The 27,934-nt window shown below is 50.4% G+C and overlaps 1 protein-coding gene across 2 annotated transcripts in view; it reads left to right on the forward strand.

Moving 5' to 3' along the window:
- Nucleotides 1-26,361, forward strand: part of LOC119957208 (prostaglandin E2 receptor EP1 subtype-like) — a 145,096-nt gene extending 118,735 nt beyond the window's left edge. Inside the window, exons 1-3 of one of the 2 annotated variants that reach the window (XM_038785028.1) lie at nucleotides 5,454-6,145; nucleotides 18,093-18,978; nucleotides 23,296-26,361. In XM_038785028.1, the coding sequence (XP_038640956.1) occupies nucleotides 18,118-18,978; nucleotides 23,296-23,541 (1,107 nt within the window). In that variant the 5' untranslated portion in view covers nucleotides 5,454-6,145; nucleotides 18,093-18,117 and the 3' untranslated portion in view covers nucleotides 23,542-26,361. Of the gene's footprint in view, nucleotides 1-5,453; nucleotides 6,146-18,092; nucleotides 18,979-23,295 lie in introns of those variants that run through there. The other variant, XM_038785027.1, reaches the window with a different exon arrangement.
- Nucleotides 26,362-27,934: the final 1,573 nt, after the last annotated feature.

A 27,934-nucleotide genomic window follows, 5' to 3' on the forward strand; every position in this document is an offset into this window, starting at 1 on the left:
GAGGTCATCGGGAAGCATGTGGAGTCACTTTGAGTAACAAACCTTTGTATCGTCCTCACTCACTGCCACTGCGTGCCTGCTGCCGCCTCCAGGTCGATCAATACCATGAAGGAAAAGAAGAAATGCTCAGGGCAAAAGAGATGGGCGGCACGGTAGCACAGTGGTTAGCATTGTTGCTTCACAGCGCCAGGGTCCTGGGTTCGATTCCCGGCTCGGGTCACTGTCTGTGCGGAGCCTGCACGTTCTCCCCGTGTCTGCGTGGGTTTCCTCCGGGTGCTCCGGTTTCCTCCCACAAGTCCCGAAAGACGTGCCGTTAGGTGAATTGGACATTCTGAATTCTCCCTGTGTGTACCCGAACAGGCGCCGGAGTGTGGCGACTAGGGGACTTTCACAGTAACTTCATTGCAGTGTCAATGTAAGCCGACTTGTGACAATAAACATTATTATTATTATGAGTTAATATGAAATGGAGGGGGCCTTTGGAGTAATAATGGAGCACTAACTCTACGTTTCCCACCAAGCTGTGAGAATATCATTTTCCAATTAAAGGCTATGCGGGAGCTGCAAGAATTTCAACACATTGTTAATGGTCAGTATTTACTATTGCAGAAAATGGAAATGAACCCCCCCTGCCGCACTGACTCAGTTAGCGTGTGCTAAATCGCTCGTGTTAACCTGCGGAATTGCGAAAACTTTTCATTGGAATAAAAATGAATGGTTAGGTTAAAGAGATTTGGTAAGGCAGTGAAGCCAGTGCAGGGAAAGGGGGAGCAAATTGGAAATAGCTCAATGGAGTTTGGGAGTGTTTGCTGATTCACGGGCTGAAGTGGCAAAGGAAAAAACCCACAATGTTTCTGAAGGCTGCAGTATGGATGATTAACTACAGAAGGAAACCGCCTCGGAGGGAATGTGGACAGCACGCAATGGCAGTGAAGGCGGACAATACAAAGACTGTTACTCAAAGTGAAGAGACAAGATTGGGAAGGTATCCTTGAAGGGCAAGCAGTCGCCGTCGTCAGTCAATCACGGGATGGATGAACATGGGTAGTGAGGGAGGGATAATATTTTCCGATGATGACATAAGAGAAACAGAGTCGGTGGACGGAATTTCCCCGACCGTTCCCGCTGGTCGACCCCCCCCCCCCACTCCCGCTGTGAGCTCCCAGGAAAATTCCACCCAACGTTTTGAGTTTGCTTGACTCTTCCCCAGAGTGGTGGAAGAAGATTCGGAAGTAACTTTCGAAAGAAAATTGTAGAGATTATTGAAGGAGAGGGGGGGGGGGGGGGGGGGGGGGGAGTTTGTAGGGAAATGGGGGAAAGGCGAGGATGATGCGACTAATCAGGTAGCTCTTTCAAAGAGATGGTCTCGGTGAAATGGCCACCATCGATGCCGTACCATGGTGAACACTCACGGGGCTGTGTTGTGTTTTGCCAAAGAAATTAGACCATTAAAGCAAGATCTGGCCTATTGATGGAATGGGGTAAGGTACACGCTGTCCTGATGTATTACTTACATCAGTAAATGATTGGCTATGAAGCACCCTGCAACTTCCTCAGGGCATGACGGTACCCCAAAAATGTTCAATCTTTCATCCATTATTTTTATTACAAATGATACGTGAGAGGAAAAAGTCTCAAAAACTAAAGAAAGAACATAAGAGATTTCACACGATACAGTATTGGATAGTGACTGAGGTTGTGAACTGGTAATCTAGAAGCCCTGACTGATGTCATGGTGACGTGAGTTCAAATCCCACCATGGAAACTGGGCTGTTCAAAGTCAATTCATTGAATAAAGTCAGCGATGGTGACCTATCTGCTTCACGAATGCCCTCCGTTGAAGGAAATCTGCCACCCTTACTTGGTCTGGCCTCCATTGTGTATCCAGACCCAAAACACCTGTATCCTTTTTTGATTTACAGACAGGATGTGGGCAATTAGGGATGGGCAATAACTGATAGCCTAACCAGCTGGCTAGACCAGCATTTATTGTCCATCCCTAATTGCCCTTGAGACGGTGACGGTGAGTTGCCTTCTTGAACCGGCACAGTCCACATCCATGGTGCAGGGAGGGCATTCCTGGATTTCTACCCAGTGACAGTGAAGGACCGGCGATATATTTCCAAGTTGGGGTGGTGAGTGACTTGGAGGGGAACCTCCAGGTGGTGGGGTTCCCAGGTATCTGCTGCCCTAGTCCTTCTACTGCTCTTACTGAGCGTGTGTGGGGGAGGAACTGGATGTTCAAGATGGTGGAAGGGGGAGGCAATCAAGCGGGGCTGCTTGGTCCTGGATGGTGCTGAGCTTCCCGAGCTGCGCTCATCCGGGCAAGTGGAGAGTATTCCATCACACTCCTGACTCGTGTGGATGGTGGACAGGCTTTGGGGGGGATCAGGAGGTAGGTTGCAGCTTCCTCCCCTGGTCCGCACACACCGACAGAAACCCAACTCCTGGAATTGTAAAACCAAAACTGGCTGAAAGGTGCAGAATGTGGACCTTTGTGCACCATAACTCTGGGGCGATGCCAGGGGTGAAGGAGGTGAATGAAGGGGGAACAGATATATGAGAATAAGGCAGGAAGAATCTCGCCTGGGTCAACACAAAATAGTTGGGCAGAATGGCCTGTTCTGTGCTGTAATATTTACGTTCTTCTATGTAGCTATTTCTATTTACAAAGAGCTTCTCAAAGGTTTGTCCCTTAGCCTCCTGATTCCCTCCCACCCTCCCTCCCCCCCCCCCTCGTCGCCCGCTACTCCCTCACATCGATCGTAACGTACATTGTGACACATCCAAACAGAAATTCGTACTGAGATTTTTGCAACTAGTATAAAAGATTTACATTTTGCAGGGGAGTGTAGGCCAGTGGGGCGGTGTAGTGTGCGGCAGGAGATTGGCCTGATAAACGGAGCTGTGTCACAGGTAAAGGATTACTTCAAAGGGTTGATATGACAACAAAATGGAAAGCAAGAACATTAATAACGTGGCCAACAATGCAATCATTGTCCTGAGCTCTTGACAACGTGCTTGATTAGAACGAGGAGCCAATAAAAGAATTCCGCCGGTGAAAGATGATGAGGGAATGTGATCATTCTGGGAGGGTAAGCTGACCCCTGGGCAATGAGGGTACCATGAAGGACGACTGTTTCATGGGGGGGAGGGGGGGGGGGCCTCCAGCAGTGAACCGGGTCATTGCTGGCGAGAGAATTCAGTCATTCATCACCATCAGGGTTCATTAACCAGCTGGAAACGGCTCAACTCGTGAGGCCCAACGATAAAAAAAAAATAGGTATTGCATTTGCATAGCTCCTTTCGTGACCTCAGGACATCTCCGAAGCGCCAACATGGTCATGGCTGTAATGTAGGAAATGCAGCAAGCGAAAGCACACAGCAAGATCCCACACACAGAAATATTTCTGGGGGTGAAGGCTGAGACCATCATTGCGGTTCTCCACCGTCCAGGCGGTGAACAGAGACAAGCTATTCCACTGCAGGGTGCAGCCCGGCTGAGCACTACCCCCACCCCCTGCCCCCCCCCCCCCCCCCCCAGACCCCCTACAACCTGGGTACGAGCCAGTGCAGGAAGAGGCTCCTGTCACAGGGTCTCAGTGCACAACTGCAGCTTCCTCCCCTGCCCCACACACCTTTTTTTTAATATAAATATCTTTTAATTGGGGTTTGTACAAGTTATAGATGCAGGTATATATACCTTGCGAAACAAAACACACAGGCTGTAGGAAATATAGCCGGACGGGAGGGGCCTTCCCTCCCCTCTCTCCCATTCTCTCCTTTTTTAGATATCTAACTGGGGTGGAATTGCTTTTTACATTCTTTTGTTTTTTGGAAATGTTTTTTATTGAGTTTTCATATTTTATATCCAACAAATTACAAATTATTAGAAAAAAAGCACGCATAAATTAACATGTATATTTACAGGCAAGCATCTTCATAATAACAACTGTGGCCGCCCCCTTTAACTGACATACATATTTTACATTCCCCAATATGGCCGAGGCACATGTTTATAGGCATTTATTTACAATTTGGTTTGGGGCCTTAGCTTGCCATCAGACTCGCTTGCTGCTTTGTCCTTCCTTTTTTTTTGGAATAATTTTTATTCAAGTTTTCAACAACAAATTTTATCACAACAGAGAAAAACAGTAACCCCTCCCCTCCAGTACAAAAACAATAAATTAACAAGAAAAAGAAATAAGCATAAAACCATGAGAACAAACCCCCAGCCCCCCCTCCCCCCTCCCCCCCTCCCCCCTCCCCCTCCCCTCTCCCCCCTCCCTCCCCCCTCTCCCCCCTCCCCGCCTCCCTCTCCCCGCCTCCCCCTCCCCCCCCTCCCCCCCTCTTCCCCCTCCCCGCCTTCCCCCCCCTCCGCTTTTTACATTCTTTGGTGCAGTTGCCTCGGCATCGGCCATTGCCCGTTTCCCCTTCCTGCTGTTCCTCGCGTTCTCTCGCTGTGCTTGGGTTGTTGCCACCCTTGTCTTCCCCTGGGCTCTCCCCCCGCCCCATTGAGTTCTCTTAACTCTTCCCCCTTCTGGCTGCACTTTTTTGTTCTCTCCTCCTTCCCCCCCCCCCCTCCCTCCCTCCCTCCCCCCTCCTTCACTGCCCCCCCCCCCATTCTTTATTGTTGGGATTTTCTACCTCATCTTGCTCCCCCCCCCCGCCCCCAGGGTCCTCCCTCTCTTGGTCTTCTCCTGGCTATTTCTCCCTGGCTACTTATTTATTTATTTATTTTTTAAAATCTAAATTTAGATTACCCAATTAATTTTTTCCAATGAAGGGGCGATTTAGCGTGGCTAATCCACCTCGCCTGCACATCTTTGGGTTGTGGGGGCGAAACCCATGCAGACACGGGGAGAATGTGCAAACTCCACACGGACAGTGACCCAGGGCTGGGTTCGAACCTGGGACCTCGGCGCCGTGAGGCAGCAGTGCTAACCCACTGCGCCACCGTACTGCCCGGCGCCTTATTTATTTATGTGTCGGCCACAAACAGGTCCCTGCCCCACGCGCCAAACAGAAATCCAACTCCGGCAATGATGCCCCTGAATTGTAAAACCCCCAAGCTGGCTGGAAATGTTATTGAACTGGAAGACAAGGAAGTTGACAGCTGTCAATAGGAAGGCACCGAACAAGTTGCAAGCTTCGTAACAGGGATGGTCGAGGGAACGAACAATTTCACAAGGCAGAGGGTGAATATGCGCTTCAAGCTTTTTTAAAAAAAAATGTGGTTCTTTCCACCCAGTAAGTTACTTGAGCTGAAGGACAAGTTAAAGTAAACTCTTTTTTAATGTGGACTGATTGCAATACTTCATTGCTGCCTGCATGATCCTCCCCCTCCCCACCCCACCCCCATTGGCTGTGAGTAGGGCATCTGGAGAAAGGGTTTGGTTATAAAAGCATTTCACAGGCACAGTGAGAGAGAGAGAGAGAGAGAGAGAGTAAAATTCGAAGGCAGGGAGTTGCGAAGTGGACAAGCTGGTTTAGGCAGCCAGATCAGGCGACTGATACCACAGATGGACTAATGGATTGGAGGAGGTTTCACATTGACGACAGACAAGCTGGCTTTCCTTTCAAAATCTAGATTTCTCTGCACGTATGTGAAAAGGAAATAAGTTCTATTTTTGTTCCCTCCTCCCCCACCCACTCCCTCCCTCCCTCTCTTCGTTCTCTCTCTCTCTCTCTCAATCCTTCACACAACCAGAAAAGGCAGGAGAAACCGCAAATGCTTTCTTCACCGGCGGAGGAAGTGTTTGTCGCCTTCCCCTTTTTAATTCGGATTTCTTTTCTGACTTCTGCTCCGTTGTAGCTGACGGTGTGAGAGAGAGAGAGAGAAGGATGCAGAGCTGAATGTGATCACTCTGGAAGCTCTGCAGCCTCCCCACCTCCGGGCAAGAGCCGGTACCCCGAGTCCCCGAGAGAGCCCCCCCCCTCGCTAATCGAACCTCGGACTCACGCTGCAGGACAGGAGCAGCTCTCCACACGCTGTGATACCGCTGGAAGACCCCCGCAGGCAGAGAGCATCGGCGGTTCCCTCACAGGGTGAAGAAGCTTCGGGAGGCGACCTTTTCAGTGACAGCTCCTGCTGCCCCGTTCCTTCAGAGAGTCTGCACCATCGAGGAGAGGGACAGGAATAAAGGTATGTTCTCAAATAAAAACATCTGTGGTGATTGAGACAATTTCAGGGGGCAGGGGGGTTGGTAACCAGAGGGGCACAGATCTAAGGTAATCGGTGAAAGAATCAACAAGAGAATTCTTGTTCCTGTAAGGGGGTTGGAAGCACATTCAATGCCAACTTTTCATCTTTATTAGTGTAACAAGTTGGCTTACACACTGCAATGAAGTTACTGTGAAAATCCCCTGGTCGCCACATTCCGGAGCCTGTTCGGGTGCACAGAGGGAGAATTCAGAATGTCCAATTCACCTAACAACACGTCTTTCGGGACTTGTGGGAGTAAACCGGAGCACCCGGAGGAAACCCACGCAGACACGGGGAGAACGTGCAGACTCCGCACAGACAGTGACCCAAGCCGGGAATCGAACCCGGGACCCTGGCGCTGTGAAGCAGCAGTTGCTGACCCACTGTGCTACCGTGTACAAAATCCCTGCAGGGACATGGGAGCAAGAGCTGGGACTATAATTTGATAGATCAGTCAAAAAAGCCAATGTGTAGGGTACGGTGGGCCAAATGGACGATTAAACTGGGAAGTTTGTCAGAAGTTGCGTTTACATTTTTTAATCTCCGTCACGTCCCACCAAGCAGGCATGGAGAACGAGAAAGAGCGACAAGGCAGCGTCCAGCCTCAATTTACCAGCTGTGCCTCAGTGGGTAGCTCTATGTCATCTCTGGGTCAGAAGGCTGCCTCACTCCAGAGACTTTGTGCGCAATCCAGGCTGAAAGGTTCAGCAGTGCGGGAGGGCTGCACTGCCAGATGGGCAATACGTCACATGAGCTGTTACTGGCTCTCTTTTTGATGAGGAACGATGGACTGATTCCTGAAGTTCTCGCAAAACCCTGACCCAACACCAGTTTAAAAAATGATCATCGAAATACTCAATAGGAAGTAACATTTTTAAATTTAACATGCTTTAAAAATGTCCGACAACAATTAAAAGCCAAAGGAATGAGATTTCACATTCGTAATAGTGCATCATCGAACTGCTGTTTGTTGAATCTTGCCACTGGTTCCTATTTTCCCTACATTCCAATGGCGATTTCAAAGGTGTTTCATTAATCTGTAACGTGATTTAGGATGTCATGGCGTGAGGGTGGATTATATATAAATGCAGGTTCCCTCTGTCAACCCGTATCCGCTTTAGATTTGAGGATCTTTTCTCTGTCACTATCGCCGGCTCTGTAGCTAATTCCCCTGTTCACAATTAGGATGGAAATTTCCAATGTAAACAAGTCACGCTGTAGTTACACCTGCCTGCCTGTGGCAAGGAGGTGGCGCCGATTCTCGGCCAGCGGGCTGAACTCACCCATTTGCTGAGTTTTATTTGAAAGGAGTAGGAGGAAGTTATCCGCAGCCCATGATGTGCGGCATGAAAATGTACTGCAGGGGTGAGGGGGGTTTGCTGTTTTTGGTGCAAACCTTTGAGCTATGGTATTCGTGCTTCACATCTGTCAGGGGGGGGAAGTGGGGTCACGTAGCTCCCCTCCTGTTGACTGATGACAGGATGAACTCTGACTGCCTGTGAGTTCCAGTACATCCGTCATCTGAAAGTGCCTCCCTGAACTTCAAACTATGTTTTGACTCGGCTAAGTCCCGTTCCCCTCTCACCGGCCCCCCTGAGCTTGCTGACATACGTGGGCTCCGAGTCAAGCAGTGTCTTGGTTTTAAAATTACCTTCCTTCTTTTCGCATCCCACAAACCCCCCGAGGTCTCTGCACTTCTCGATTCTGGTCCGTTGTTCATTCCCAATCATAATCACTCCACCCTTAGTGGACACACACACACACCCTGTATACACACATATACACCTCATATACACACACGTGTACACACACACACCCTGTATACACACATATACACCTCATATACACACACGTGTACACACACACACACATACACCTTGTATACACACATATACACCCCATATACATACACATGTACACACACACACCCTGTATACACACATATACACCTCATATACACACACGTGTACACACACACACACACACATACACCTTGTATACACACATATACACCCCATATACACACACGTGTACACACACACACACACACACCCTGTATACACACATATACACCTCATATACACACACGTGTACACACACACACACATACACCTTGTATACACACATATACACCCCATATACACACACGTGTACACACACACACACATACACCTTGTATACACACATATACACCCCATATACATACACATGTACACACACACACACATACACCCTGTATACACACATATACACCCCATATCCACACACGTGTACACACATACACCCTGTATACACACATATACACCTCATATACACACACGTGTACACACACACCCTGTATACACACATATACCCCATACACACACACATGTACACACACACACACCTTAGACGAGGGTGGGTTCACAATTCACCTTATATCAGGAATCAATTTTTTTAAATGCCCATTAGAACCAGCTTCAATATCAGTTCCTAAGCCCTGGTTAGCAACAATGTCATTTAGGAAACAATAAATACATTTTGGATTCCAAAAGAAAAATGTTTGAGGCAAAACCAAGTGTCCAAGTTTCCGTTCTAAACTGTCAGCTGAGAGAGGAAGGAACAGAAATGACTATTTACTCAAAACAGCCAAGTATCAGCCAGAAGGATGTTTAGGGGAGATTAAGGCTATGATTAAGGCTTGTGGTTATTTCATGTGTCTGTGTAGATTCATGAGACAGCCATGCACAAAATCGATTTTTACAATGCTTAACATGTATTTACGGGACGTGGGCGTCGCTGATTAGATCAGCGTTTATTGCCCATCCCTAATTGCCCCTTGAGAAGGTGGGGGGGGGTGAGCCGCCTTCTTGAGCCAGGGCACGTGGAGTAGGTACACCCACGGTGCTGTTAGGGAGGGAGTTCCAGAGGTTTTTCACTGGGCGGTGATGAGATTTCTGAGTGTTGTTGGAGCTGCGCTCCGTGAGTTACTCACTGCGGGATTCCCAGCCCCGGACCGAATGTTTAAATAGCTGGTCCAGTGCAAGGCATCGTTTCTGAAACTCCCTTCACTTCCTACACTCGTTCCCTCACCGTCCATTCTGTCAATCCCCCCCCCCACCGACTTCATTACAGATGTTCCCTTTTGTCCTATCCTTTTTGCCCGACCACTCCCTCCGGCCCCCACTAACCTGCTAAGCATTTCCAATATCCTCCGTTCTCATTCCACCTGTAAAATGGGCTTTTCGTCAACTCTTTGTCTCTGACTGTTCGGCGATTTTAGACTAGAAATGGAATTATTTCCCACATCAGATCAGGGTCAGCCTGCAGTGGAAAACAAAGGGAGGCCGGGTGTGTGTGTGTGTGTGGAGGGGGGCGGGGGGGGGGGGGGGGGGGGGGAGGCCGGGTGTGTGTGTGTGTGGGGGGGGGGGTGGGGGGGGGGAGGGGGTGTGTGTGTGTGGGGGGGGGGGGTGGGGGGGGGGGAGGGGGTGTGTGTGTGTGGGGGGGGGGGGGGGTGGGGGGGGAGGGGGGGGGGGAGGCCGGGTGTGTGTGTGTGGGGGGGGGGTGGGGGGGGGGGGAGGACGGGTGTGTGTGTGTGTGGAGGGGGGGAGGTCGGGTGTGTGTGTGTGTGTGTGGGGGGGGGGGATTGCCTTGTTGTATCGAAGTTGGAGCAAGTGACATTTTGAACAAACATACGTTGACCCTGCTCCGCCGTTCTATAATATCGTGGCTGACCTGATTGCGACCTCAACCCTACAATCCTGCCGACCCCCCCGATAACCTTTCACCCCTTGTCTATCAAGAATCTAACCAGCTGTGGCTTAAAAATTCTGCTTCCACCGTATTTCGAGGGAGAGATTTCCGGAGATTCACCACGCTCTGAGCGAAACAAAATTCTCCCTATTTCCGTCTTAATTTCCCTTATTTTTAAACAGTGACCCCCCTCGTTCTAGATCCTCCCACAAGAGGAAACATCCTCTCCACACCCACCCTGTCAACACCTCCTCAGGATCTGAAAGGTTTCGATCAAGTCGCCTCTCACTCTGCTAAACTCCAACCTTTCCTCATAAGACAACCCGCCCATTCCTGGTGTTAGTCTGCTAACCCCTCTCTGAACTGCTTCCAACACATTGACATCTTTCTGTAGATAATGGGACCAATACCCAGGACACTAGATGTGGTCACATCAATATCCTGTACAACTGGAGCATGACCTCCCTACTTTTCCTCTCACAATAAATTCTAACATTCGATAGGCTTTCCTAATTACTTGCTGCACCTGTATACCAGCCTTTTGTGGTTCATGCACTCAAACCCCCAGATCCCTCTCCATCCCAGATCTCTGCAATCTCTCACCATTTAGATAATACTTATTGTCTTCTTCCCACCAAGTTGGAGAATGTCACAGTTTCCCACATTTCCCACAAGGGGCTGGTTTAGCTCACTGGGCTAAATCGCTGGCTTTGAAAGCAGACCAAGGCAGGCCAGCAGCACGGTTCGATTCCCGTACCAGCCTCCCCGAACAGGTGCCGGAATGTGGCGACTAGGGGCTTTTCACAGTAACTGCATTGAAGCCTACTCGTGACAATAAGCGATTTTCATTTCATTTATACTCCATTTCCCAGATGTTTGCCCACTCACTTAACCTCTGTGTCCCCTTGTAACCTCCTTACGTCCTCTTCACTATTTGCTTTCCACCCTATATTTATGTTGTCTAATGACAAACACTGAACATGAAGCACGACTACAGTGATTTTCTTTTGGTTCTCAACTCGGGGAATTGCTCCTTTGGGAGCCCGGCATCGACGTGATGGGCTGAATGGCCTCCTTCTGTGCTGTAAGCATTCTGGAATACTGTGAAAAGTTTTGGTCCCTTTAGCTAAGGAAAGACATCCTGGCATGGGAAACAGTCCAGGGGAGGGTCACTGGGTTGATCCCCGGGTGTGGAGGGGTTTTCTTACGAGGAGAGGTTGAGTAGGTTGGGCCTGAACTCATTGGAGTTTAGACGAATGAGAGGCGGCCTTATTGAGACATATCGGATTCTCAGGGGGGCAGACAGGGTCGATGCTGAGAGGTTGTTTCCCCTTGTGGGAGAGTCTGGGACCAGAGGGCACAATCTCAGGGTCAGGGGGTCACCCATTTCAGACAGAGATGAGGAGGAATTTCTCCCCTCAGAGGGGAGTGAATCTGTGGAATTCTTTCCCGCAGAGAGCTGTAGAGGCCGGGTCGTTAAGTATGTTCAAGGCTGAGATGGATTTTTAATCAGTGAGGGAATCGAGGGTTATGGGGATAAGGCGGGAAAGTGGAATTGAGAATTATCACATCAGATCAGTCACAATCTCATTGAGTGGTGGAGTAGACTAGATGGGCCGAATGGCCCACCTCTGCTCCTCTATCTCATGGTCTTAATGAAATGAAATGAAATGAAAATCGCTTATTGTCACGAGTAGGCTTCAATGAAGTTACTGTGAAAAGCCCCTAGTCGCCACATTCCGGCGCCTGTCCGGGGAGGCTGGTACGGGAATCGAACCGTGCTGCTGGCCTGCTTGGTCTGCTTTAAAAGCCAACGATTAGCCTTGTGAGCTAAACCAGCCTTAAGTGATTCTGCTCCAACTACACAGCATCGCTGTGAGACTGGAGTCCTGCATTTCCCCACAGTGACCCTACGGTTACTGACCAAAGCGATATAAGGGGCAGATTTCTGTGGGGGGGGGGGGGGGGGGGGGGGCAGGAGGGGAGGCAGTCCCTGAATTCCAAAACCCCAGTTCGGTCAAGGTGGAGGCAACGTGATGGTCGAGTGATCCACATTTGACTGAAATCCAGATGCCAGTGTGTGCCAACCCTTCCTATCTTCCACTTTTAAAATTCTATTGCCATTACTCACAGTAAAATCAATTCCTCATTACACCCAGGGGTGTGATAATGGAGAAGACTGCTCGGTTGGTGAAATACTGCTGTTTAATGATTAAATAAACTCCGCTCTGCTGTGCTGCTTGTAGCTACTCCTACCAGGAGATCTACTCTCATAGTGTGTCACGTTCATCTGTCTGACAACATCCCCCACAGCATCCTGGGGGTTTACCGTTGATCAGAAACTGAACTGGACCCAGCCACATGAATACTGTGGCTACCAGAGCAGGTCAGAGGCTGGGAATCCTGCAGAGAGTAACTCACCTACTGACCCCCTCCCCCCAAAGCCTGACCACCATCTACAAGGCACAAAGCAGGAGTGTGATGGAATATTCCCCACTTGCCTGGCTGAGTGCAACTCCAGCAACACACAAGAAGCTCCACACCATTTAGGATCTGATAATCATAATCTTATAATCTTTATTCGTGTCACAAGTAGGCTTACATTAACACTGCAATGAAGTTACTGTGAAAAGCCCCTAGACTCCACACTCCGGCACCTGTTCGGGTACACAGAGGGAGAATTCAGAATGTCCAATTCACCTAACAGGCACGTCTTTCAGGACTTGTGGGAGGAAACCGGAGCACCCGGAGGAAACCCACGCAGACACGGGGAGAACGTGCAGACTCCACACAGACAGTGACCTGAGCCGGGAATTGAACCTGGGACCCCAACTTGATCGGCACCCCTTCCACAAACATTCACTCCCTCCACCACTGACGCACAGTAGCAGCTGTGGAGAGAGAAGCTGAGTTAATGCTTCATCCAAACTGTAAGACGTTAGAAAGAAAGGCGGTGTGAAATGTGAGTGAGGGAAACGGGGATGGGAGAGGTCTGTTAAAAGGCAGACGTGAAAACCTGCATTGCTCTAGCGCCTGTCACCACTCCACCCCCCCCCCCCCCCCCCCCCCCCCCCGACCCTCAAAAGCGATTCACATCTATCGGAGCAATTTTGACGTGTAGTCACTGTTGTAATGTAGGAAACCCTGCAGCCGATTTCAGCTCAGCACGATCCCACAAGACGATAATGGTCAGGTACAGTTGTTGGATTTGGGGATGGACATTGGCCAGGACACTGGCCAGAACTCTTCAAATAGCGCAAAGGGATGTTTTTTACAGACGAGGCCACTGTTTAACGCCTGGCAGTGTAGCACTCACTCAATACTGCACTGGGGAGGTCGGCCAAGTTTATAACGCCACAGCAGGAACCAGGGCGTGATGGTTAAAACGTTTGCAGAGGAATCATTCTACCTGAGCTCAGAGGAAGATTTAACCTGAATGTAACTTAACTTGATTGAAGTCTACTTGTGACAATAAGCGATTATTATTATTATTATTATTATTATTAATCGGTTCCCCATTGTCAAACTCCCACCTCAACATCTCCAGAAAGAGAGACTGTTCAGGTTTCTAACCGGCTCCAACATCTCCTGTTTAAAATGACCAGCAATGTGGCAATAAACGGATAGATAGAGAGAGAGACCGAGAGAGTAAATGAGGGAGCACCGTTTCCGCGAGCGGGAAGGTTGGTAAACAGCGAGTAAGCTTTTAAGGTGGCTGTCAAAAACGCCAGGGGGGAGCTGAGGAAAGTTCTTTTTTTTCAATGCAGTAAGTTTCTGACCTGGGACGGAGTTGGAAACAGATTCAAAGATAACTTTGCAAAGGGGATTGGCTGCAAGTGCATCAAAAGGCAAAAAAATGCAGGGGGCTATGGGGAGAAAAAAGGGGGGGGGGGCTGGGCTGAATTGGGATAGCCCTTTCAAAGCACTGGTAAGATGGACTGAATGGCCTCCTTTCTCACTGCGTGTTCTATGATTCTTAACTGGAAGGCAGTCATGGAGGTTGTTCAGAGAACGTTCACGAGGTTGATCCCCTGAGGGATGAGCGGGTTGGACTTCTATGCCTTGGAGTTTAGAAGAATGAGAGGGGTTCTTATTAAAACGTTTAAGACTCTGAGGGAATTTGACAGGATGGATGCTGAGGAGAATGGCGGGGGGTGGGGGGGATGGGGATACACAGTTCAATAGTAAGGGGTCTCCCATTTGAGACAAAACTGATGAGGAACCTCTCCTCCCAGAGGGTGGTTAGTCTGCGGATAGGAGTGGAGGCTGGGTCATTGAACCTTGCAAGGCAGCTTCGGTTTGCAAGGCAGCAGCCCAGGGATGGGTGGGGCAGGTGGAAAAGTGCGATAATCAAATCAGCCGATGGTCCTGTTGAATGGCGGAGCTCGAGGCTCGAGGGGCCGAATGGCCCCCCTTCTGCCCCTAACTCTGGCTGCAAAAGCAGCAAAGGGGAATGAAAACCCGCTGCTTAGTTACAAAGGCATTGTTGGAACGCACCGATCGAGTTGGGACTTGAATCAGCCGCTTTGTATTTATGAGGGATGAATTGTTGTTGCCTGTTTGCTGACTGACTCAGTTGAAGTTATTAACACGTGCAGGTTTACCCCCCCCCCCCCCCCCCCCCCCCCCCTCTGGGACACAGGTTCCAACTCAGTCCAGACTGTCTCTGCCGAGCTACCTTAAGTTGCCAAGTGGAACGGGTTTAAGAGAAAACCTCTGCCATTGCACAGAGGGTGGCTAGAGGGAGTGGGGAAGGTGGGAGGTTATTAAACACTGCTATCATTCCCAATCGGAACCGCCAAGTCTATCCCACTCCAGGAAGAGTGGGGAGCAGCCGTGTGATGGAGCATTTAACAGGCAACCTGTTGACCTGGCAAAGTTACCTTTCTCAGCCAAAGGTCACATTAACATACGTCAGGCGGTCCTGTCGACAGTCCATGCACCCGGTCACTGGCGAACTTCACTTTCAGAGATGTAAACAGTGATTTAGAATTCCGATGAGGAGGCGGCACGTGGCACAGTGGTTAGCACTGCAGCCTGCGGCACTGAGGACCCGGGTTCGAATCCCAGCCCTGGGTCACAGTCCGTGTGGAGTTTGCACATTTTCCCCGTGTCTGTGTGGCATTCACCCCCCACAACTCAACGATGTGCAGGGTAGGTGGATTGGCCACGTTAATTGCCCCTTAATTGAAAAAAATATTAATTGGGTACTCTAAATTTTAAAAAAAATCAATGTAACTCCGATGAGGATGTCAGATCCATTTGAAAAGCGGTTCACAGAATCCCAGCAGTGCAAAAGGAGGCCATTCGGCCCATTGAGTCTGCACCGACCCTCTGAAAGAGAACTCCACTTCACTGCCCCATGTCAATAACACCTTAACCTAACCCGCACATCTTCGGACTTGTGGGAGGAAACCGGAGCACCCGGAGGAAACCCACGCAGACGCGGGGAGAATGTGCAGACTCCGCACAGACAGTGACCCAGCCGGGAATCGAACCTGGGACCCTGGAGCTGGGAGGCAACGGTGCTAACCATCGTGCTGCTTCAAGCAAAAACCTTTGAGGATTTTTAAAAAACATTGTTCATCGAATGCTGGATGAGATGAATAGGAGAGGGAAGAGATTCACGTGGAGTTTAACACTGTGAGGGGATTAATTGTATTCAGTTTCAGAGCTGAATGTTCAGTGCCTTTTAACCCCTGCCCACATCTGCTTTGTGTTTGCTGCCTCCCTCTGGCGATGGGTTGGAATTGCATTGAAGTCTGGGTGGATATTAAACCTGTATCTCGACGCGGTGTGGAGCAGCACACTGCACTCCGATTTCATAAATCCTGCTTCCGGCTGCTTGCTAGTTTTCACCCAGAGTCAGGGCTACCTGATTCCAACACCAGATTCTCTCCAACACAACCCCGCACCCCGCAAGGGGTCATTCTGTGTGAACCTCCCATAGCCTATCAACAGGGCTATTTGACTGAAGGAGGCATCCCATCTGAGCCTCTCACCGTTCTCCACATGCACACACACACACACACACGTAAACTCACAATGTTCAGCACCATTTGCGACTCCTCAGATGCTAATGCAGCCAGGCCTGGACAATATCCAGACTTGGGCTGACAAGTAGCAAATAACATTCACGCCACAGGAGTGCCAGGCAATGACCATCTCCAATAAGGGAGAACCCCACCATCGCCCCTTGACATTCAATGGCATCACCATCACTGATTCGCCCACTGTGACATACTGGGGGTGACCATTGACCAGACACTGAACTGGACCCAGCCATATACATACTGTTGTACATACTGTATACATACTGTGGCTGTTATATTTTAAATAATGACTTATCTACAATATATATATTACTCTTGAATCCACCAAGATGATAAAATGACCAACAGCCTTCTTGTTGAAAGATGAACTATTTAATGAGTAACAAAATAATGAACTGTGAGTCCTTTTACTCAATACTAAACTAACGATAAAGAAATAAAGTATAATACAGATAACTATATAACTATACACTATCATAACAAACTAGTTCTAACTTCTCTCACTCTAGCTATTGTCCGTCTTGCTTGGTTACTGTTCTGGATCACACTCTCTAACTAACTAAAAAGAGCGGGAATCCGGTACTTATAGTATCTGATTTTGAGACATCTAGTGTTGAAATGACTGTACTACATTTACATACATTGATCTTGTGTATTGATATCTGAATATCACTACAGCGGCTACAAGAGCAGGTCAGTGGCTGGGAATCCTGCGGCCAGTAACTCACCTCCTGACCCCCCCCCCCCCCCCCAAAGCCTGTCCACCATCGACAAGACACAAGTCAGGAGTGTGATGGAGCACTCCCCACTGGAATCCTCCCCAACTTGAGTTAGATTTCACAACACTAGTGCGGATATACCTTTCCATCACTGCAGGATAGGTTCAACAGCTGTCCAGTCACATAATATGAACTGATTTAATATCAGTGCCGACAGGAGTGTCGTCTTCTGGGAACGAACTTTCCTACGGCTGTCTGAGAACAGGAAGAGGCGTGTGGAGAGTTTAATTCCCCATTGATGTTGATTAAGTGGAAAACAGTTGGAAGAAGACCAGCAAATGGACATATTCCAAGCGGGAAGCTTCGGGTGGAAGGGTCGCGGCACACACACACGGATACTGCAGCATAATAAGAATTTGGAGCCATGTGGAGTTTTCCCTCGCTGTCCCAGGCGCATTGAGACTGAGGCAAACCCGGTACAGCTGCTGCAGTTGGAGGACAGCAGCAGAGCGGTTCTGTTACTGGACTAGCGCACAAGAAAACTGGAATAAATGAGTCAGCGGCATGGGTTCAGTTCCCACTATGTGCACTGGGCTAAATCGCTGGCTTTGAAAGCAGACCAAGGCAGGCCAGCAGCACGGTTCAATTCCCGTACCAGCCTCCCCGAACAGGCGCTGGAATGTGGCGACTAGGGGCTTTTCACAGTAACTTCATTGAAGTTTACTTCTGACAATAAGCGATTATTATCATTATGAGAGGACTTGCATTTTTATAGCACCTCATCACAACATCTCCAATCGTTTTATAGCCAATGACGTGCTTCCAAAGTGTAGTCACCGCCCCAGTGTAAGATTCACGGCAGCTAATTTGCCCTCAGCGGGTTACCCACGAAGAGCGGGCGTGACGCTGACTGCATCACCTGTTTTCGGTAGTTGTTTGAGGGCCAGGACGTTTATTCTCTGCCAGAGAGGGCCGAGGGTGCCTCAGCTTTGCGACGCAGCCGAGAGGCAGCGCCCCCTGACAGTGCAGCACTCCTGCAGGACGGTCAGCTTTGTCCCAGAGTCTGTACTGGGAGTAAGGCTTGAATTGCCCTTCGGCCCAGTGTGAATGTCCTACTCATTCAGCCACAGCGGATAGCTGGAGGTGGGGGGTAACCCGATACTGGCCTGATGCATAGCTCACAGTGTAATGGAACTGATTCTCTACTGACCTGTCTTGGGGGTCTCTCTCATTTCCACGAATTGCTGGAAAGTTTAAGGGGCGGGTAAGTACTTGGTTCTCAAACAAACAATTTGTTAATCATGCGACTGCTATCTTGAGTTTATACTTTGACCTGTAGTAGTTTTAATTGATTTAACACGATTCGTCTCTCTGTTTACATAGGGATCTAAATGGATCTGTGTGGGCTATGGATGTGGTGAGGTGCAGTATGTCTCAACATGCCAATATGACGGTTCTCTATCAAGACGTTGTCAACACCATCAGCAGCCTGATCTCCAACAGCAGCCTCCCTCAGACTAATGCCAGCACCCTGCTGTTCTCGGAGGTGGCTTCCCCATTGGCCAAGTCCATCGCCATCCCCAGCTTCTCCATGACCTTGGGCGCTCTGTCGAACATCATTGCCCTGGTCATCCTGGTCAAGTCCTACGCCAGGTTCCGAAGGCGGTCGAAGGCCACCTTCCTGCTCTTCGCCAGCAGCCTGGTGCTGACGGACTTCGCCGGGCACGTCATCCCGGGTGCCTTGGTGCTCCGACTCTACACCGGAAAGATCGATGGCGAGGGCCTGATGTGTCAGTTCCTGGGGGGGAGTTTGGTGTTCTTCGGCCTGTGCCCGCTCTTCCTAGGCTGCATCATGGCGATTGAGCGCTGCGTGGGCGTCACGAGGCCCCTGCTCCATTCAGCGGTGGTGACTTCCACCAGGACTAAGCTCGCCGTCGTCTGCCTGTGGCTGGCGGCTGGTTTTGTCGCTTTGTTGCCGTTCATGAGCTTTGGCCGCTACGGGGTACAATGGCCAAAAACCTGGTGCTTCATCCGCGTGAGCCCCCATCCCGTCTGGACAGAGGACGTCTTTGCCTTGCTTTTCTCGTTACTCGGAGTGGCAGCACTCCTAATATCCCTGATCTGTAACACCATCAGTGGAGTGACCCTCATACAGGCCAGAATTAAAAAGCAGAACTACAATCGGAGGACCAAATCCCATGACATTGAAATGGTCGTACAGCTGATTGGGATCATGATGGTCTCGTGCATCTGTTGGAGCCCTCTGCTGGTGAGTCTAGTCATTACCATAGAGCACTCTGCTAAATACTTCACCTTATCTCTAACCGACTGTGCTTTCTTTCATCAATTATTACAACAAGTTTTGTTTATACAGTGCCTGCAACGCAGTGAAACGTCCGACCACCTTATGCGAGAGGGTTTATCAGATTAAAATTGACACCTAACTCACCAAAGGAGATACTAGGGACAGGTGACCAAAGAGGGAGATTCTGAGGAACATCCTAAAGGAGGAGAGGGAGGGAGGAGAGGGAGAGAGGAAGAGAGCCAGAGACAGAGAGAGAGAGGCAGAGGGAGAGAGAGAGAGGGGGGCAGAGGGAAAGAGAGCCAGAGACAGAGGCACAGAGAGAGAGACAGGCACAGAGAGAGAGGAAGAGAGAGGGACAGAGAGAGAGGCAGAGAGAGAGAGAGATGCAGAGACAGAGAGAGAGAGGGGGGCAGAGGGAAAGAGAGCCAGAGACAGAGGCGTAGAGAGAGAGAGGCACAGAGAGAGGCATAGGGAGAGAGGGGGACAGAGAGAGAGCCAAAGACAGAGAGAGAGAGAGAGGCAGAGGGAGACAGAGAGAGGGGGGCAGAGGGAAAGAGAGCCAGAGACAGAGGCAGAGAGAGAGAGAGGCACAGAGAGAGAGGGAGAGAGGGGGACAGAGAGCGAGGCAGAGAGAGAGAGAGAGAGAGAGAGGCAGAGGGAGAGAGAGAGAGGGGGGCAGAGGGAAAGAGAGCCAGAGACAGAGGCACAGAGAGAGAGGAAGAGAGAGGGACAGAGAGAGAGGCAGAGAGAGAGAGAGAGAAAGCCAGAGAGAGAGAGAGATGCAGAGGGAGAGAGAGAGAGAGAGAGAGAACAAAGAACAAAAAAAGTACAGCACAAGAACAGGCCCTTCAGCCCTCCAAGTTCTGCCGACCATGCTGCCCCTCTAAACTAAAATCGTCTACCCCTCCTGGGTCCGTATCCCTCTATTCCCATCCTATTCATGTATTTATCAAGATGCCCCTTAAATGTCACTATCGTCCCTGCTTCCACCACCTCCTCCGGCAGCGAGTTCCAGGCACCCACTACCCTCTGTGTAAACCACATGCCCCGTACATCCCCTCTAAATCTTGCCCCTCGCACTTTAAACCTATGCCCCCTAGTAATTGACCCCTCTACCCTGGGGAAAAGCCTCTGACTATCCACTCTGTCTATGCCCCTCATAATTTTGTAGACCTCTATCAAGTCGCCCTTCAACCTCCGTCGTTCCAGTGAGAACAAACCGAGTTTATTCAACCGCTCCTCATAGCTAATGCCCTCCATTCCAGGCAACATCCTGGTAAATCTCTTCTGCACCCTCTCTAAAGCCTCCACATCCTTCTGGTAGTGTGGTGACCAGAATTGAACACTATACTCCAAGTGTGGCCTAACTAAGGTTCTATACAGCTGCAGCATGACTTGCCAATTCTTATACTCAATGCCCCGGCCAATGAAGGCAAGCATGCCGTATGCCTTCTTGACTACCTTCTCTACCTGTGTTGCCCCTTTCAGTGACCTGTGGACCTGTACACCTAGATCTCTCTGACTGTCAATACTCTTGAGGGTTCTACCATTCACTGTATATTCCTGCATTAGACCTTCCAAAATGCATTACGAAAGAGAGTAGGGCAGAGAGAGAGAGAGAAAGCCAAAGAGAGAGAGAGAAGCAGAGAGAGAGGGGGGAGATTGGTGTCAGAGAGAGGGGAGATGGTGGCAGAAAGATTTAGGGAGGGAAATCCAGAACTTAGGGTCTAGGCAGTTGAAGACACGGCTCCCCATGGTGAAAGGATTAAAATCTGGAGATTCTCCAGAGGCTGGAATCGAAGTGAGGCAGAGATCCCAGAGGGCTGGAGGAGGATGTAGGGATGGAGGAAGTTGTTGGGCTGGAGGAGGTTGTAGGGATGGAAGAAGTTGTTGGGCTGGAGCGGATTGTAGGGCTGGAGGAGGTTGTAGGGATGGAGCCGGTTGTAGGGATGGAGGAGGTTGTAGGGTTGGAGGAGGTTGTAGGGCTGGAGAAGGTTGTAGGGATGGAGAAGGTTGTAGGGATGGAGGAGGCTGAAGGAATGGAGAAGGTTGTAGGGATGGAGGAGGTTGTAGGGATGGAGGAGGCTGAAGGAATGGAGGAGGTTGTAGGGATGGAGGAGGTTGTAGGGATGGAGCCGGTTGTAGGGCTGGAGGAGGCTGAAGGGATGGAGGAGGTTGTAGGGTTGGAGCAGGTTGTAGGGCTGGAGGAGGTTGTAGGGATGGAGGAGGTTGTAGGGATGGAGGAGGTTGTAGGGATGGAGGAGGTTGTAGGGATGGAGGAGGTTGTAGGGATGGAGGAGGTTGTAGGGATGGAGGAGGTTGTAGGGCTGGAGGAGGTTGTAGGGATGGAGGAGGTTGTAGGGTTGGAGGAGGTTGTAGGGATGGAGGAGGTTGTAGGGCTGGAGGAGGCTGAAGGGATGGAGGAGGTTGTAGGGCTGGAGGAGGTTGTAGGGCTGGAGGAGGTTGTAGGGATGGAGGAGGCTGAAGGATGGAGGAGGTTGTAGGGCTGGAGGAGGTTGCAGGGCTGGAGGAGGCTGTAGGGATGGAGGAGGTTGTAGGGATGGAGCAGGTTGTAGGGCTGGAGGAGGTTGTAGGGATGGAGGAGGTTGTAGGGCTGGAGGAGGCTGAAGGGATGGAGGAGGTTGCAGGGATGGAGGAGGTTGTAGGGATGGAGCAGGTTGTAGGGCTGGAGGAGGTTGTAGGGATGGAGCCGGTTGTAGGGATGGAGGAGGCTGAAGGGATGGAGGAGGCTGAAGGGATGGAGGAGGTTGCAGGGATGGAGGAGGTTGTAGGGCTGGAGGAGGCTGAAGGGATGGAGGAGGTTGTAGGGCTGGAGGAGGCTGTAGGGTTGGAGGAGGTTGTAGGGCTGGAGGAGGTTGTAGGGATGGAGGAGGCTGAAGGGATGGAGGAGGTTGCAGGGATGGAGGAGGTTGTAGGGATGGAGGAGGCTGAAGGGATGGAGGAGGTTGTAGGGATGGAGGAGGTTGTAGGGATGGAGCAGGTTGTAGGGCTGGAGGAGGTTGTAGGGATGGAGGAGGTTGTAGGGATGGAGGAGGTTGTAGGGCTGGAGGAGGTTGTAGGGCTGGAGGAGGTTGTAGGGCTGGAGGAGGTTGTAGGGATGGAGGAGGCTGAAGGGATGGAGGAGGTTGTAGGGCTGGAGGAGGTTGTAGGGCTGGAGGAGGTTGCAGGGATGGAGGAGGTTGTAGGGATGGAGGAGGTTGTAGGGCTGGAGGAGGTTGTAGGGATGGAGGAGGTTGTAGGGCTGGAGGAGGTTGTAGGGCTGGAGGAGGTTGTAGGGCTGGAGGAGGTTGTAGGGCTGGAGGAGGCTGAAGGGATGGAGGAGGTTGTAGGGCTGGAGGAGGTTGTAGGGCTGGAGGAGGTTGTAGGGATGGAGGAGGTTGCAGGGATGGAGGAGGCTGAAGGGATGGAGGAGGTTGTAGGGATGGAGGAGGTTGTAGGGATGGAGGAGGTTGACGAGATAGGTGGTGGCAAGTGTTAAGTAAGCATGAGAGATGAAAGGCTAGAGAAGATTGTCTTGTTTAATTTAAATGTTAATGGTAGTGAAGAGATTAGTTCAACATGAAATGTTTGTGGACGAACATCGGCCTCAGGTATCTCCAGGTTTGTGTTAGAACAAACAAAGAACAATACAGCACAGCAACAGGCCCTTCGGCCCTCCAAGCCTTGACCAACCTTGGCCAAAACCTTCAGCATTTCCTTGTGCCGTATCCCTCTATATCCATCCTATCCATGTGTTTGCTGAGATGCCTTTTGAACGCCGTTAATGTATGTGCAAAAAAACCTGCCTAGCACAACTCCTCTAAGCTTTGCCCCATGGAACTTAAAACCGATGCGCCCTGGTGATTGACCCCTCCACCCTGGGAAAGAGTGCCTGCCCATCCACTCTATCCATGCCCCTCATAATCTTGTAGACCTCTATCAGGTCACCCCTCAACCTTCATCGTTCTAATGAAAACAGTCCGAGTCTATTCAGCCCCTCCGCATTGCTAACAACCTCCAGACCAGGCAACATTCTGGTGAACCTCTTCTGCACCCTCTCCAAAGCTTCCACGTCCTTCTGGTAGTGTGGCGACCAGAATTGTGCGCAATATTCCAAACAATGAACTTATTCTTTGGTTTCAATTGCCTATAAGATAGACTGGAGGAGGCTTGTGTTGAGTTTAAAGAGAGGACTAGTAGGGCTAAGTGGCTGATTCCGTGCCCTACATTCCATGTAATTCCCGTGCTGTTCAATAAAGTCTTCACTTTGTTTGGTCGCAGGTAATTGTTGGCGTAAATCGAATCCAGAAAATCGAGGAAGGTGACTGGTTGAGTTTCCTCGGTGTCCGTATGGCCTCCTGGAATCAGATCCTCGACCCCTGGGTCTACATTCTGCTCCGCCGCGCCGTCATGAGAAAAGTTTACAAATTGTTTTTTCGGAAGACGGACTTCAACAAGAGCAAGTTTGACCGCTGGGAGATCAGCTCCTTTCAGAGTTCCGAGCGCAGTGTCGTCAACCGGTTCTGAACGAGGACGGTCTCTGAGGATTGGAAAGGATTCTTGCAGAGGCGGGTCCAGGGAACCCGCACAGTCCCATCTCAATGGGTAGACCAAAACAAAAAAGGCACCTTCAAAGGACATTGAGGCCGCTTCGGGTGGTCAGGATGCGCAAGGAAGAGGATCGGGTTGGAAAAGGAGTCGATCCCTCTGGGGTCTTGAGAGCTGTTGGATGGTAGTTTCCCAACGTAAAACAATTGATCCTACTCATATCAATGGATTTAATGGATTGAGGAACCCAGTCTGCAATGGATTTGTTACAGAGGACTGGATCCCACCATGTGTATAATAAACAGTATCAGCAGCCATTGAGTTGCTTGGCGAATGGCCTGACACATGTGACTGGGTCAGTCAGCTCTTTGGGTTTCAGTTGATGTGAGCAACGTTAGAGCATTACCAAGTGTCCTCTTCTGTCGAGTGGGATTTGGGGAAGGCGTCTAAGCGTTAGTGACTGGTGGGGGCGGGCCCTGAAGCAGTGACTGATCCCAACCACCAGCAGCTTGACAGGAAGGTGCCGCGAGGTCATGGGTCGGGAGTTCAAAGGTTGTTCCGGTTCCTCCCAAATCAGCTGGCCTGCATTCTGCCAGCTCCCAATTCGGTGGAACTATTTTTCCTTGTGGGAAGCTCCCCCCCCCCCACCGTGAGGGTAAAAGATAGCCTGTAAATATCCTTCCGCCTGTTTCACTGTGTGAGGGGAAGGGCAGGATGAACCTTCTGCGTCCACACAGGATCCTGCCAGGAGGGGAAAGAGGAGGAACAGCGAATAAGCATCGAGTTTAAAAACAAAGTAAAAATAATAATTGCCCCATCCAGCACACGAAAGGAAAGCAAAAATCTAGAGGTTGCAACACAGACCTCTGCTCCCACTGTCAGTGCCACTATACTGGGTTTAGGTATTAACCTGAATCCAGGCAGTAATACTGCTCGGGCCTATTTCATTGTTGGAGCTCCAATCGTTCTGTGGTTTTGGTGTAACGCTATCTTTGGCTGCGGCAGTTCTTGACGTTTCTGTACCTTCGGTTCCTGTGTAATTGTTCAGAGTGTCCTGAGGTTTTTAAAAAATATCTCCCTGTACTTTTCAGTCCCGACAGCTCATTCTGCTGTGCAAACTGTCCAATGAATGAATGAAAGGGACCCAGGCCAGGCGTTTCATCTCGGCCAAGGTACCCTCCCATGGGCTGGCTCCTTCTATTGTGGAGACCCCAGCGACCCAACTCCGAGCAGTGTTTGGATGCCGCGAGTTCCTTTGTTTGCCCATTGAGGTGAATGTAACTAGTTCTGGCAGTCACACTGGCCCTGAACTCCCTGTAGTGCACACAGGCCCTGAATTCCCTGTAGTACACACAGGCCCTGAATTCCCTGTAGTACACACAGGCCCTGAATTCCCTGTAGGATACACAGGCCCTGAATTCCCTGTAGTATACACACAGGCCCTGAATTCACTGTAGTATACACACAGGCCCTGAATTCCCTGTAGTATACACAGGCCCTGAATTCACTGTAGTATACACAGGCCCTGAATTCACTGTAGTACACACAGGCCCTGAATTCCCTGTAGTATACACACAGGCCCTGAATTCCCTGTAGTACACACAGGCCCTGAATTCACTGTAGTACACACAGGCCCTGAATTCCCTGTAGTATACACACAGGCCCTGAATTCCCTGTAGTATACACACAGGCCCTGAATTCCCTGTAGTATACACACAGGCCCTGAATTCACTGTAGTGCACACAGGCCCTGAATTCACTGTAGTATACACACAGGCCCTGAATTCCCTGTAGTATACACACAGGCCCTGAATTCCCTGTAGTATACACACAGGCCCTGAATTCACTGTAGTATACACACAGGCCCTGAATTCACTGTAGTATACACAGGCCCTGAATTCCCTGTAGTATGCACAGGCCCTGAATTCACTGTAGTATACACAGGCCCTGAATTCACTGTAGTATACACACAGGCCCTGAATTCACTGTAGTATACACAGGCCCTGAATTCACTGTAGTATACACACAGGCCCTGAATTCACTGTAGTATACACACAGGCCCTGAATTCCCTGTAGTATACACAGGCCCTGAATTCCCTGTAGTACACACAGGCCCTGAATTCCCTGTAGTATACACAGGCCCTGAATTCCCTGTAGTATGCACAGGCCCTGAATTCCCTGTAGTATGCACAGGCCCTGAATTCCCTGTAGTATGCACAGGCCCTGAATTCCTTGTAGTATGCACAGGCCCTGAATTCCCTGTAGTATTCCCAGGCCCTGAATTCCCTGTAGTATACACAGGCCCTGAATTCCCCACAGTATTATTGTCAGAGGCGATGCCCACACACACTTCCATCTGCTAATGTTTGGCGCTGCACAATAATATACCCAAATAGTTTAGTACAGGTTGCCCTTGTCGAGGTGTTAACATTGTTTGGATTGCAGCAATAAGAGATGTTTTTGCGCCCGCAATAAAAGGAACATTTTGCCCAATTATCTGAGGGATCCCATGATAAACCACCCCCTCCTCCACAGCCCAAAGGGAGGTGGGTAACTAGAGTTAGGGTCCAGGTCAGCCACGATCTAACTGAAAGTTAGAATAGGCTCGAGATCTCTTCCTGTTTTCCTTCTCCCCCTCCCCCAACCATGCAAATAACAAACATGACGGCTTGGGACACTTTACATTGGAAATTATAAAATAGTGAGGACAGAGCACAGCCCAAATAAAACAACCTGCCCTATGAGAACATATCAAACAGGGTCTTATTTCTCCCTGTCTCTGTAAATAGGAAAGGAGAGGAGGGGTCTGGTTTAAAAAAAAAAGCTCTTTATTAATATGAAGGATGTGGAGATGCTGACGTTAGACTGGGGTGGGCACAGTCAGAAATCTTACATCGGATTCAAGTCCAACAGGTTTGTTTTGAATCACTAGCTTTCGGAGCACTGCTCCTTCCTCAGGACCAGATGGAGAGGGACAATCACAGGTTAAAGAGGTGTGGCCTGTGATTGTCCCTCTCTCCAGCCACATTGTCTGGACCTGTAAAGACTTAATTACCTCGCAGTCAAAGTATCATCATTGACTTTGTCTATGTATGCGTTTGTGGAACCCACCTCTTCATTCGCCTGAGGAAGGAGCCGTGCTCCGAAAGCCAGTGATTCGAAACAAACCTATTGGGCTTATCCTGGTTTTAAGACTTCTTACTATGAAGGAGTTTGATAGAGGGGCTATAGAGAAGGTGTTTCCACTTGTGTGTGTGTGTGTGTGTGTGTGGAGGGGGAGTGTCTGATACCGGGAGCTATCAATATAAAGATGGTCACCAATCAACTCAGTCCAGGGGCTGGCGAGGGGGTGGAACTCCCTCCCACAGGGATTGGTTGAGGCAGATAGTGTGGAAAGCTGGCTGAACGCGTGGCTGGGGAGGGGGAGGTGAGGGGGGACAGGGGGAGGGGGAGGTGAGGGGGGACAGGGGGAGGGGGAGGTGAGGGGGGACAGGGGGAGGGGGAGGTGAGGGGGGACAGGGGGAGGGGGTGAGGCGTGAGGCTGGTGGGAGGGAGGAATCGGAGTCAGAGTCACTCACGATCCTGCAGGAGGCCATTTCGCCCACTGAGCGCGTGCTGGCTTGGTGCAGAACAATCCGGTCAACCCCGTTTCCCCGCCCCGCAGCCCTGCAGGTTCCTGACCAATTATCTGAAAAACCGATGTTATATAATTAACCTCACGTCTCCTGCCTGCATAAATTGAAATAAACTCGACAAAGGCCAAACTCACCAATTTACGATTCCGGCCGGTCGGTTAATGCTGGCGGGATGAAGGGAAATAGTGTGGGAGGAGGCGCTGTTGGACCATAAACGCCAGTACTGGGCAGTTGGGCCGAATGGCCTGCTTCTTTGCACTACATGTGTGAAGTTCCTCGACGCACCACAAATAGGCTCCTCCGCACTCTGATAAAAGTTGGGTGAATGGCTCATTTTGACAAAGGGACCTTGACACAAAACAATGACAATGACCATCTCATTCTCGTCGCAGCTGTTAGTGCCCTGCCGTCGGCTGATTTTCTGGCATGCGTGCCAGGTTCTTTTCTGACCCCCCCCCCCCCCGCCCGCTCCGTTTGCCACGTCTCGTGGGGAACACGCTCGCTGCGTTGTAGGCCTTCACCGCAAGCCAAACAGGACACTGATCCCCCCCGCCCACAGTGGGGGGGCTGGGGGGGAGAGTAAACTGCAGCCAGCTCCGCAAGAGAGCTGCCCTGCCCCGGGGAATTGTCATTGAATCTCTGAAGGAGACGCACTTTGCTGCTTCGAAGCCAGAAAGGTTGCAGTTCACGTCCCCCTTCCGGAGACTGGAACGCAGAACGTCCAGGCCGACACTCCCA

The sequence above is a fragment of the Scyliorhinus canicula genome, chromosome 25 (assembly GCF_902713615.1).
Source record: "Scyliorhinus canicula chromosome 25, sScyCan1.1, whole genome shotgun sequence".
Taxonomy (NCBI): Eukaryota; Metazoa; Chordata; class Chondrichthyes; order Carcharhiniformes; family Scyliorhinidae; genus Scyliorhinus; species Scyliorhinus canicula.